At 48.2% G+C, this 13778-nt stretch overlaps 1 protein-coding gene and 1 long non-coding RNA gene across 14 annotated transcripts in view; one reads left to right on the forward strand and one right to left on the reverse strand.

Moving 5' to 3' along the window:
• PALM3 (paralemmin 3) overlaps positions 1-13778 on the forward strand; it is a 201452-nt gene that overhangs the window by 134339 nt on the left and 53335 nt on the right. For 11 of the 13 annotated variants that reach the window (XM_085600452.1, XM_085600453.1, XM_085600448.1 and 8 more), the window contains one exon: positions 13385-13465. In XM_085600452.1, the coding sequence (XP_085456578.1) occupies positions 13385-13465 (81 nt within the window). Of the gene's footprint in view, positions 1-12410; positions 12492-12904; positions 12996-13384; positions 13466-13778 lie in introns of those variants that run through there. The other 2 variants (XM_085600454.1, XM_085600459.1) reach the window with 2 other exon arrangements.
• LOC146832951 (uncharacterized) lies at positions 1329-13470 on the reverse strand. Its single transcript, XR_014960476.1, has 2 exons — positions 13277-13470; positions 1329-1405 (listed from the first exon to the last, which is right to left on the reverse strand). It is a non-coding gene; the product is annotated as an uncharacterized LOC146832951 (long non-coding RNA).

Genomic DNA, 13778 nt, shown 5'->3' on the forward strand with positions numbered 1-13778 from the left:
CTCCAACCCAGCTGTATTGCACAGCAGTTGGAGAACCAGCACAGACTCCCTGTGCCCGAGTGAGCGTTATTCCACTCAAGCCAATCCCCTCGCTGATCTCATGCTTGCCAGGAACTGGAAGCAGAGGAACCCAAGGCGTCCGTCAGCACCAGGTAAGTCTTTTATTATTATTAAACACCCCCGTGCTCCCTCCACCCGCCCACCACTCTTTATCTGCATCGGCCACCACTAATGCCACACTGACTTTTCCCTGATGGGCTGGAGGTAAGAACAGCGGTTCTTAAACTATTGACTTCTGTGGACCCCCACTGAATCATTACTGGAATCTGGAGACCCCCACTGAGTCATTGTTGAAAGCTAGGGTACCCCGGCCTGAACAAAACCTATAATGTGAACCTCAAACCAACACAAAACAATGCAGAAAACAGTTATACACCAAACAAATGCTCAAATATTTAAATATGTGGTGTAATTCACAATCAAATATAGAAAACGTTTTTAAATTTTCATTTTGCTTCTTTATTTGTATAGGCTTTATTTTAAATTCATTTTAATATTACATTTTGTAAAACAGTTGCAAACCCCTGAGTAGGCCTCGCGGACCACCAGGGGTCCTCAGACCACACAGGTTAAGAACCACTGGGTTAGAGGATTGCTTTTAAAAGAAGCATTGGCAAAGCCAATAGGTCTCGCTATTGACTTTTGCAATGTTTTGTAGCCATGTTGTACTGCAGTGCAGATGCTTTGAGTGTGGCTAAAACTAATTTTTTTAAAAAGTGCTATGATGCAGCCAGGGCTAATGCACTTTTTTAAGTGCATTCCCAATGGATGCATCATTGTCCTCTTTACCATTATTATTTTTAGCCATGTTGCACAGCATCCAAACTGCTACCCAGCATGGTTACAACGCATTGCCAAAGTTGGCAATGCCCATGTTGTACAGTAGGAACAAAAGGCAATAGCAGAGCCAATATTCTCAAAGGAGAAACCTACTCGCTTTGCCAATGCTTGTTAGGTCTCAGCACAGCACCCCTGTGATTGTGAGCAAACCAGTAAATCTCCACATGCATGAAAAAAGAAAAAAATATGGCATTTGGCAAAAAAAAAACCTATGAAATAAAGAGAGCAACTGTGCCAATTTTCGTGCCTTCTTGAAAATACATTTGGAACCAGATATCCTCTGTTGTCGCAATAAAAGCAGATAACATCTGTTGTCACAATAAACATCAATTTCAAAGGTGAAAGGGTTTATTTGATATGTGTCTGTCATAGTAAAACAGCTACAAATGGCAAGAGGTTCAACAAGGACGACAGGGAAGAATAAAAAAAAGCATTACCTCAATCTTGCGATCAGTGGAAGGACAGCAATCAAGTTGAAGCCATCAGTAATTGGTCCATGCTCCAGCTGAAAGAAGAGGAAGTAATGCCAAAAAACACTGGCCAATTAGAAGGCAGAAAATAAGAATGACAATGAAGTCAAGGAATGTTAAGTAATCTGTGGGCTGCAAACCACTTGTTGTATGCAATATCTCTTGCAAGCGAGAGCGCATGCTCTGTCATAGGCAAGACCTAATAATGGGCACAGTGAGTCAAACATGTTCCCATGGCCCAATTTTACTCAGACCACCTGCAGTGTGGAGCTGGTTTGACCATTTATGTCAAGGCTGATTGGGGTTCCCATTCCAGCCTGGCTATTGCCGCTCTTTGTGCACTTTATATCTTCTTGAAGTTAATCCAAACGAAAAAGCAAGCATTTCAAAAGCCAGTAGGTTTTACCTTTCGGACTTACTGGCTTTGATAATGCTTTTTGGTTTTGCTGAACAGCATCGGTAAAAACCAATGGTTTTTGCTGGTGCGGTTTAGTATCAATAATAATAACAAGCATTGGCATAGCCAATAGGTCTCGCCTTTGGGACCTTATAAGTGTTTAGTTATCCAGCACAATATCCTTGGTGCAACAACATCAACTGTTGCATGGCTAAACACTTATAAGGTCCGAAAGGCGAGACTAATTGGCTATGCCAATGCTTGTTCTATTGGTTATGAGTGTGTGAACCATGTACTAATGTAGTACATATATGAAACCTTTGCCTAAAACACTATATGAGAACGTGGCACCTTCAGATTAAGAGGAGACCCTTTCCCCATTCTGAGAAGTCAAATCTATACTGGATTTGTACAAGAACTTTATAGGGTTCTTTGCTGTATTCTGTTTCGTTTTGCATGCTGATTGATTTATTGATTATGGGCTCAGCTTATGCATTTATTTACTTTAATTAATCAACTAAATCATAAACCTGAGATCCTTGTCTGCCATCCTTTGCCAAAATGCTTATTTTGTGCATTCTGTACATTCTTTAATTCGCTTATTAAGAGAGACGGGTCTAGCGGGGACCCCCAATGTCTGGTGTGGACTATGCTAGTGTACTGAAAATAGATTTAATGTATGGGGCTGCACGCTGACACTGCTTTATGTGTCAAAACTGTGACTAGACAAAACACAGATCCCTCTAGCAAGTGCAATATTACCATTATTATAGTTTCCGTCCTTTGCTGCGCACCCAAAGCTCTCTGCGGCAAGTACCTTAACCCCAACAAGATATTTTAAAATGCAACCTTTGCAACCAATTAAGCCACAACAGATTTACCATCATCTTTCTCCTTGATGCCAAATTCTTTGTGGCAGAGTTTTTTTTTTTTTTTTTTAAATGAAGAAGTTGACTGCTTCCCATGACTCCATCCCCCGTGACTCCACCTCCTTTCTCGTTGCAGCACCTTGGCTCCCAATTTATGGGTTCCTGGAGTCAAGCTTTTCTAATTCCAGCATTGGCCGATAATCTGTTTTTTTTTTTTGCAAAAAACTCTAGCTTTCAACCACAAGGAGTTAGTATTTCCTGGCACATATCAGCCTGCAAAAATACAGGTAGAAATAAGCCTGGAAAACAGTCTGCAATTTTGGGGAAACACGTGGAAATCATTGTGGTTACGCCAGAATTCAAAAGTCAGAATGGCCCCAAAGTGGTGCAGTACCTTGTGCGTTGTTACTGTGCCTCAACACTGGGTCACTTGTAAGTGGGCTCTCACTGTGGTATGGTAAGGCGGTATCTCTCAGTTCAGCGTGTGAACTAGAGTAGTCCTGAGACCACCCCAGCTGCATGTTCACACCTAATAAAGCTCTTCAGCTCAGAGAATCGTGCATGAATTCTAAAGGTACATTGCAGCGCGGTGAAAAGGCATTTTCCTTCAAGGGCTATATAATGCCTGTAATAATAATATAGCCAGGTCGGGACCAAATATGAAACCGAGGCTAATCAGCAAATAAAACATAAGCGTAACGTATTGTACAGCAACAGTTTCTTCTAATATTGCTCCATGTGGACTTTGAAAGTGACATGTTGGAAGTGTGATGAGAGTTCCTGCTGCGTTTCTCACGGCAGCACTTGGGATCGTCTGGCCGGGGTAAGGAGCAGCAACGCAGCGCAGCCCGAGGAGTTAAAACTGCAGCATGCTGGGCTGCGGGGCATCTGTCTGGGGAGGTGGACAATAGAAACCAGCATTGGCATAACCAATAGGTCTCGCCTTTGGGACCTTATAAGTGTGTAGCCATGCAACAGTTGCATAACTAAATACTTATAAGGTCCCAAAAGTGAGACCTATTGGCTATGCCACGCGGCTGTGCGGCCGCGAAAGTGATCGCGATCAAACATCAAAGCGGCCGCGAAAGTGAAAGTAATCGCGGTAAAGCACGGAGCACGCGCCCGCGCACATGCACTGTAGCTCTAGGCTGGCCTGGTAGCATTTTTTGGAGCCCTCTCAATAAGTCTCGCCAGACCAGCGCATGCGCTGGGTCAGGCGAGACCTAAAAAGGAGAGGGACCCCTCAAAACTCTCAAGGGAAATAAGGTACTTGTAACTAAAAATAAAAAGAATTCCCTTGATCTTACAATTCCAATATCAGTGTGTCATAACTAACCACAAAAACATTAAATACTATGTCCAAAATCTATATTCCAAGAATATTTTATTTAGAAAAATATTTTTCTTATTATTCTATATATACTTAGCTCCGGGAGAGGGGCCATGGACTATTAATAGCCTCTCGCCACGCACAGGGAACGGACTGTGTGCGTCTGGTGGAAAAGGGGCCAGGGTTCGCATGGTCAGCATGACGCAGCTTGCTGATTGCGCTATACCAGGCGCCGAGGCATACTGCGGCCGGAGCATCAGCTTCTGGGCAGAGCAAACAAATCCACTGCATAAGGCGCCGGTCACTCCGTCATCACCCCCCTCTCTCAGCAGAAAATGATGCCCTTGCACAGGGGGCTGAGATGGAATTGCCACCTGGAGACAACGGTTTACATCCTTGCAAACTCGGAAACTCTGCATGCTGCTGAGAAACTAGAACGACTCAACATGACATAACGCACCTCTCCTGCCTGAGGTGCGCAGACACCCTGCACTTGGGCCGGTGCGGAAGAACACAGCGCAACATAACATGTATTATAGCTTTCTGTCAAGAACGCAGCCAGACCCGTTGTTTCCCTTTAAGGCGCAGCGGGACCACGATCTGCAACTTGGCAGAGACGCATTAGGTCTCACCCGGACCCCGCTCCCATCACCCCGTGCGGAGTCGGCATTTCTCAGGGCAGCGCTGCATAACATGCAACTTCCCTCGAGCTGTGCCAGGGCACCTCTGCAGCCCTGCCAAGGGAGACAGCGCCTCTCCCCTCTCAGCATCTTTACCTTGGTGACAGTCATGCAGAAGCTCCACAGGAGAAGGGTGGCAGCCACCAAGATGCAGAAGAAGGCTAGTGAGGGAGGCACCAAAGATTAAACAAGCGTGGCCGCGCATGCCAGGTGGCGGCAAAAGTGAAAGGGCCGCGTTTGCCCATCTGTTTCCAATGGCACGTGGCACAATATTTGGAAACAGATGGCGCTGCTGCTCGCTTCCGAGGACCGTAGGCCAGGGACCTGAGAAGGCGGGACATGCACCCGCCTTGGGCCAATTGCGTGCTGTCTTCCTTAGAAAGATGCATGCAAAGACAATAGGGGGAGATTTTTCAGAAAGCACACACATGAGCGTGTGTCCAGAGGTTTAAAGCCCTTACTAAACGCTGGCTCAGGCGAGACCTAAAAAGATACACAGTCATGCAGCCACTGCTGACGATCACATAATTCAGTAGGCGCACATGCGTCATTAAGCATGCGTGCACATATAGAATGATGCGTATGTCATTTTATTTTATTTTTCATTGACCGAACTAAGATGGCAAGAGTTACTTATCTCGGTCAATAAAAAAATTAAATTGTGAGTGTGACAAAGCACTGTTGTGGAGGGCTGGCAGCCGTATCCTGCCCAGCCCTCATAGAAAAAGTATTTTAAAAAGAACGGCAGAGGTGGGAGGGCAACGGAATAGCGGGTTAGGGAAAGCACCAGAAGGTGGGTGAGCAGTACAAGAGAAAGGGCAGAACAGGGAATGGAAGGAGACATCCACAAGGGAGATAGCAATATGAATAAAGGGTGGAGAGAAGCACATGGACGAGGGAGAGCAACATGGAGCACATGGGCGAGAGAGAGCAACATGGAGAGAATCACCCGAGTGTGTCAGCCAGAAAACACATGCACTTTCATGGAGTGCTGAACAAAAAGAAAAAATGAGTTCCCTAAAAGTAAGAAGTGGAAGAAAACAAGTAAAGAGGTTATACTCCAAGGAAGGGGAATACACAGGCAATTCAACAAACAATTGAATAAGAAGCAATCAAATGAGAGTGACAATAAAGTCAACCAGTGGTAAGCAACAGGCAGGCGTTAAGCCCTCTGTAAGTTCTTGGTAAACTGACATTTAGGCCCAGATTTATCAAAACTTTGCATTGTCCTTGCGTCACACAAGGCAACGCTAGGACAACACAAAGACTTCAGTGATATTAACAAAGCCTTAATAGGCTACAGCGTGTGCAGAATGCAGCAGTCCGTCTAATTCTGAATAGCCCAAAGAGTCAATTTGCCATGCATAATCTCAAGTAACTTCACTTTTTCCCGATAAAACAGAGGATCATTTTAACGCACTCACAATTACCCACAGAGCTCTGCACCAATTAGGGCCTCCTTATCTGCAAAGAATATTCTAGAAACATGACCGGAGTAGAGTTGTATGCGCCTCTAATCAGTCGTGGCCGGCATGACTTGCGGGTGGGGGGGCAGATGGGTATTGGTGCGGGGAGGGGGGTTCATTTAATTTTTTTAAATTTGTTAAACTTACCATTTCCTCCGGTCCCGCGTCGCGTCTCATCTCTCCTCTCTCAGGCAGCCTCCCTCCCCTCCTCAAAGCCAATCACAATGCCTCAATGGCATCGTTGTGATTGGCTAGGACACCGACCCCACAGGCGTCTATGGGGAGGCCATTTTCTCTATGTAGGCTGCATGCAGCCTACATAGAGAAAATGCAGAGTGCGTATAACTGGTTTGGTAGGCCCTGGGGTCGACCAAACAGTCAGCGCACTCAAGAGTGGGCAAGCCACTTCTCCCCTGGACTCCTGCAGGACCACCCACCCGCCAGCCCCCAACCAGGCATACCCTTCTGCTTTCTCACAGTGTGAGAAGCACAAACATAAAATGGTATTTAAAAGACCATTTTATGCTTCTGCTTCTCGCACTGCAAGAAAGCAGTGGGGGGACGCTCCTCCGCCCACGTGGAGGAATCGCCCCGCCTCTAACCAGGGACTGCTATGCATTCCAAGGATATACAAGAAAAGACTAGAAGGACGGTCTTTCTCCTATTTGGCAACAGAAAAATGGAATTCACTCCTTGAAGTACTCAGAGACTTAGAATTAGAGAAGTCATTAAGTCTGTGCTGAAAACACATTTGTTTAGAGAATTTTAAAGTCAAGCTTCTGCATCGCTCTGCTAGTTTTAGTGCTTGTTTGGAAGCAGCTGTGCACTTTATAAGTGTTATTTAAAGTCATGCAAAGGGTGATTTGAGATGCCTTGCATGGCTTTGCAAAGAAGTGTAATGCAATGCAGTTGCTTGCGCTGTGTTACGTTACTTTTTAAATTGGGAGGCATTGCATGGGTTGAGAATGGGTGTTCCCATGCATCCACTAATGGATTTTGGCGCATTCCCAGATTTACTAAGGCTAGTAGACCTGGAAATGCATCAAAATGCTCCACCTTCCCCAGTGAGGCCTATCGAAGAGAAATATCTTTATTTCTCCTTGTTAGTTCCTCTTTCTACATGTGTTGCATTCTGCGGCACACATGGAAAAAAGAAAATGCCTGTAAGAATTGTTTATGTGCAGGGAAGTGTCCCTTCCTGCACAACAACAATCCTGTCTGTAATGCAGGCACCTTAGTGCCATGGTGCAAGGGTGCCTGCGTTGAGGCGAAGCTGATCGCAGTGCACCAGCACAAGGAGAGAGCAGAAATGCTCCAGATCTTTGTAAATATGGAGCATTTCTGCGGTTCCCCTTTCATGTGATGCAGAGCAGTAACGTTGCTCACTGCCCTGCGTTGTGTGAGATTAGTAAATAGGCCCCTAAATCCAGGGCCGGACTGGGAATGCAAAGCAGCCCTGGCAATTTTGTTCGACCGGCCGTCACCCACGGAGGGGGTATCAGTGTGAAGCACTACTGCTAAAAACAACCGGCCCCCAGCACTGCTGCTATTGTTACTGGGGGGAGATATTGCAGCATCGCTGCATAACCGGCCCCCAGTGACAAAATCGTCCCACACCGATCCAAAACTGGCCCCCACCCTTCCAGCATCCCGGGCAAACGCCCGATGCCCGCTACGCCAGTCCGGCCCTGCCTAAGTCTTCCGAAACCAGACAGCGTGCCCTATACAGTAGCCTTAAGCGAAACAGGGTATTGTGGGTGTAAGAGGAACAAAATGATCCCAATGGCCAGTAGCTACTACCTTCCTGGCAGAACTCTACACTATCATCATCCTTACAGCTTAAATGGTAAAACTAAGCATAGTGTGGGAAAGAACTTAAGTCCAAGATTTTAAATCGTATACATAAAAGATTTGCTGCGTACCAAACAAGTGCAGAGAAATGCAAATATAAGTCAACACATGAAAAAGTCCATGAAAGATCTGTATCATGGCATGAAATAAATATTATTGTCCTTATTCTGAAAACTCTTTAAACAGCAGCAATTGTTTCATAAAAATATCTCCAAATAAACCAATAAGTTTTAGATTATGCTGTGTCTTTCTTAAAATGGGAGCAGGTAATTCATCCCAAAAATGTCTCTGATATGATAATAAGTCAATTTATTCCAAAATCTTTGTCTCATTGAACATTTTTGAAATCCAGGTCTCAATGGATGTAGTCAACAAATCAAAACCTTAGATTATAAATACATAGTGGGCTTTTCTCGCTTAAACGTTTCAGCCATCCAACGTGTTTCGTGGGGGACAACTTCAGGCTTCTTCAGGGCTCAGAGACCAAGATATATCACAACAGTATATCGTACTTGCCTGAGCACAGATTTCAACAGGGACTACAGGGATTGGATGTTACCTCTAGGGTTTGAAGAATCTCACTACATTGGGTGAATAATGAAACCCAGCATATATAGTCCATGTTAGTGAGTAATGAACTCCTTATTACATTAGGATGAGTTCCCAACACTTCTCCAAAAGACGGACAAAGTCTCCGGTACCGCAAAGAATTTCAGCAAAACTACGCGAGGTGCAAGTCTGACCATTTGAGGTTTTTATTTTTAAGGGTGAAGAGCGCCATTGCATCCAAACTTGACACAAGGACGCAAATCACGGACAACAAAACAGCATAGAAAACAAGCATTAAACATGCAATAGGTCTCGCCTTTTATTAAGTTAAAGCCATTTGCTTTGCTATACAATACCATTAGCAAAGCAAATGGCTTTAGCTTACTCAAAGGCGAGACCTGTTGCATTTTCAATCCTTGTTTAGGACTTGCGCCCTGAGTATCCCCCTGTCTGCTCCCTCTGTGTCTCTCCTTCCTATCGGGCACCATCACAACCTGTCAGGGGCAGGTCCAGTCTCCAGTGCCCACCCCCACCGCACTATATGCCATCGCTCTTCCATCCGCTCACTATCACAGGCTGCACGTGGGTGCGCCGGTCCCCAGTATCCCCCATCTGCTCCCTCTGTGTCTCTCTATCCTATCGGTCACCATCACAAGCTGTCATGGACAGGTCCAGTCTCCAGTGCCCTCCACGCTCCCGCTCTTCCGTCCGCTCACTGTCACCGGCTTGTAAATGAGTGCGCCGGGCTCCTGGGGCTAGATTAGAATCTGCTCCCGTTTATTGAATCGCTCCCGGAGCCGCCTCGGATATCCTAGATTGATGTGGCCGGATTAGGCAGAGATGGTTATATGATGTGCGCGAGGCATATGCCGCCGCTCTGCCCCTGCACTCCTGGTGCGGATTTAGTGGAGGGCGGGGACAGCATCAGTTCGCGAAACTACATTTAGATCTCACTATAACTGCCCAAGGCCTCACGTTTGGTGAAGAGCACAAAAGTTTGAGTGGAGAGGAGAAGCAGGGAGGCGCGAAAGGGGGGCGGGCACAGAAGAACTCGAAAGAAAGACGCCTGCGGGGAAGGTGGTGGGAAAAGGAAGGGAGGAAGAAAGGGAGGAAAAGAGGGCGTAGGGCAACAGGAGAGGGGGCAGACGAGATGAGCAGAATACAATGAGGAGACTGAAAAAGAGACACGAGGAAGAGAGGCAGAAAGAACATGAGACCGGGCATCTGCAGAAGGGAGAGCAGAAAGAGAAGGAGGAAGAAAGGATGGTATGAGGAGAAGGAAAGAAAGGGAAAAGGGATGTTGGAAGGGAAAGAAAGACTTAGTAAGGGAGTTGGGGGAGCAGACGAGGGAGGGAGGTTTGGAGGAGGTAGTGCGGGAAGGGAGAGAGGGAAGGGAGAAGGTGCAGACTTGCATGAAAAGGAAATATACAGAAGGAAGCACAAGGGAAAGAAAAGGGAGCAGAAATTGTAACAAGGGCGACCTGTCATGGGACGGATAGAAGATGTGCACGCGGGAACTGTCTTTACTGGCGGCGAAAAAAAAAGTCCCCAGTGTATCACGGTGCCAGTAAAGCATCCAATCCCCGCGTGCACATCTTCTGTCTCGTTTGTCACCCCGCGTGCTCGCTGGAATCGTATCGATTCCAAAAGGCCTCTCATGGCAGAGCAGCGCATGCGCTGCTTTCGCCAGGCCGAGACCTAAAAAAAGAAATGTACAAGGCACAAACAAGAGCCCCTGGCGTTCTCTACGTTCTTGTTCTTTTTGTATTTCCGCGATAGGAATGTTTAACGAAGCAGCCCCCCACCCACACACAAGTTGTCATTTTGTGGAATTCCGCATAAAACAAGCATGGTGAAAATGAAGGCAATTACACGAATCATGCCAGTGTAATTGAAATTTCATCCTGTATTACTTAAAGCCCGGCAGTAGTATTATTGTGTAGTGGAAGACTGTGCCAGTTTGTCACGTGGTGATGCATACCTGCCAACTTGAAGAACAATCTCACCGTGTGAGGACTGAGGAGGGGGCGGGGCCTCGTGCCCATAAGCACCTAGATGCAAAGTTGAACCCCGCCCCAGCCGTTCCTTCCCCCCCACCCCCAAAAAAAAAATCCTGCTTGGGCTGGTGCCATGTCCTGGGGTGTTTTCACGCCTCTTAATGGACGTCCCTAGTTCAAAGCGTCGTAAAACGAGCTGGATAACGGCTATTTACAGTGGTCTCCCACTCGTTTTCCCAGCCACCGTGTGATATCGGCCCTCACCGGGGACGGTGTGATGGGAGTTGATATCGTGTGTCACACGGTGGCACGTGTGACTTGGCAGGTGTGTGGTGACGCCAAGGATGGCTGTTCTCGGCGTCACCCTCCTGTGCCGGATTCTCCTCAGGTAAGGCGAGGAGAAGGGCCTGACATTTTATCTGCGCATCTTGTACTTCACAGGAGGCGGGAGTAAACAAGTTAATTGTGGCTAACAGTCCCCTCGCTTCGTGTTTAGTGCAGGTACAGCTGTCAGACGGCTGCGCACCACCCGACGTTATCAGTTAAATAATTCAGTTATTTGGTGTCATATGACCCGTAAATACCTCAATCATTAGGTCGCATTAAAAACAGACCCAGAGAGCTTTGGAGTACTTGAAGGCGGTTAAACTGAACTTGATAGATCTGTTCTTCGGGCCTGTGGTCGGTGCGTGGCCGAGCGAAGGGAGGGCCATGCGCGTGAGCACCGCTTGCGCCCTTAAGTTGCTGCTGAGTCCCGCCCCCGTCCCAGCCTCTACCAGTGGGGAGTACCATCTGCTCTCCAGACTGTATCTGTGAGTACCCCTTACCCCCCGACCTCCTGTCCCCCAGGTTTAAACTGAGAGTACCCTCTACTCTTCAGGGCTGTAACTGTGAGTACTACACGCTCCCACAGGCTGTGGCCGCAAGTGCCCTCTGCCTCCCCAGGCATTAGCAGTGAGTTCGCCCAATTGCCTGGGTTTAAACTGAGAGAACCCTCAGCTCCGCCAGACTTGACATGGGGGTACCCCTTGCATCCTTTGATAAAGCTGTAACTTCCCCCTGATAGCCCAGGTGTTGCGAATACTGTCCTCTTCACCAGGTTGAAACTCGGTATGCCTTGAAACTGTGAGTACCACCTCCAGGTCCTAGCTGCCACCGTGAGTAGCCCAGACTCCTGCAAGGCTCTGTCTGTCCCCTCACTCGGGCGGGATCTAACGAAGGCGCCTTCTCCCCCACGTATAAATATGAGTCACCCCTATTCCGGTTTTATACATTCGTCTATTTCCGGTCCATGGTGCCGCGTAGCTCCCGCTGACGCTTCTAAACGCTAGACTCAAAGGTCTTGAAATAGGTTGACTACAATGGCAACGCTCTTTGAAGACTAAACGGGTGTCCCCTGTGCCGCCTCCCCCGCCCCCCCATCCCCCCATCTCCTCAGAACTACCTGCTGCCCCAACCTGAGACTACTCCGTGCTCCCCTGGCCTAAATGTGTGAGTAATCTACCCCCACCGACTATACATTCGACAACCCCCCCTGCTGCTATGGACATAACTGTGAGAACCCCAAGTATGACTTGAGCATACCTGCGTGCCAATCTATATTTGTGAGCGCCCCCTTTTACACTTCCGTGCAACCGTGAGTACTCCCAGATCCCATGATCATAACTGTATGTGCTACTGACTATACCCAGTGCCGGATGAAGACCAGTGCGACAGGTGCGGCCGCACTGGGCGCTGACCTGGATGGGGGCGCTGTTTAGAAATAATAACACCTGTGGCAGAGTTCCTTGTAGGTCCAGTTTTCAGGGAGAGAGAGAGAAAGAGAGAGAGAGAGAGCGATCAAAGTTTTATCTAGGAGCAATTTCCTTGCTTGCGTTGGGGCTCATGGGCCAGTGAATACCTCACTGCATGTATGTATGAATAAACAGTTTGCCCCCCAGGGTATCTATCAGTGCGAGTACCTTCTCCTCAGGACTACAGCTGTGAGTATTAATGGCGCCCCCACCTCCAGGCTCTAACAAAGTACCCTCCTGCTCCCTACCGTTAGTGGTACCTTCTGCCCCCCTCCTCTTCAGCTGAAGCACCCAGGCCCCCTAAAACTTTAGCGTCAAGAACCTCCCGCCCCTGGCGCGCGCCAGACCGCACCCCTGCTGGGTGAAGAGGTGCTCTCGGGTGTGAAACAAAGCAGGTTTCAGTCTGTGAGAGCCACGGGGATCACATATCCCGCGCCTGGGTGACATCTGTCCTCCCCCCACAAGGGCCCTCCCCTCCGAGGGTGAGGTCACTCCACCCCACCCTGATCTACAGGTATCACGAGAGGGAACCCCCGGGGACAGGAGAGAACAGAGGCTGACACACAGGAGGAGAGCGGAGGGGAGAGACAAACGAGAGAGACAGGTTAGACCAGGAGCCGACAGCGACCAGGGGAGAGGACAGGAGAGTGGTGGGACCAGGGACTTAGACCGAGGAGAGAGAAGAGACGAGAGGTGAGGAGAGGAGGCAGACAGGGGCTTAGAGGGACAGAGAGAAAGTGAGGGGGGCAGAGAGAAAGTGAGGGAGGGAGAGAGGTGGAGAGAGAGAGAGTGAAAGAGAGTGTGTATGTGAGAGAGAGAGGGAGTGGTAGAGAAGACCAGGGACCGAGCCAGGGGATGCTACATAAGAACAGGAGACACCCACGGGGGTCAGAGGGAAATGGGACCAGGCACTTAAACATCTCAAGGCCCCCATCCCTTTAGAGGGCCCCATTTATCCGAAGTCCAGTACTCACGGGCCCATTTTCTCATTCTGTAGGGGGGAGCGTCATTTTGCGTCACGCCACTGGTCCTTGCTCGCCCTACCTCGGACCCCAGTAACAACCTTTCCTTCTCTCCCTCAGGAGAGGCGGAAGCTGCAGGAAGAGATTGACAGGAAACGGCGGGAGCTGGAGGAGGAGAGGCTGAAACTGCAACAGCTCAAGGTACAACCAGGGGACCGGGTGGAGGCCGAGGCAGGCGACTGGATTTATGCGTCAAGAAAGGGGAGTGTGCGGCGTAATGCGGCACATTTTGAATTATATGATTATTTATAATTTGTATGTATGTTGCCACTGTATAGTCAAAGGTTTCGCCTCACTAATGCCAGTTTAGCACCTAGATACAGCAATCAGCTGCTTAGCGCCTAAGTACAGCAAGCTGCAGCCTAAAGGTGAGGTGCGTTTGAGCGGCAAAAGATGTCCCACTGCGCGGGAGCACAGGTGGTAGCGTTTTAAGTAATTTCGGATCCGTTTGAGG

The sequence above is a fragment of the Triturus cristatus genome, chromosome 4_2 (assembly GCF_964204655.1).
Source record: "Triturus cristatus chromosome 4_2, aTriCri1.1, whole genome shotgun sequence".
NCBI lineage: Eukaryota > Metazoa > Chordata > Amphibia > Caudata > Salamandridae > Triturus > Triturus cristatus.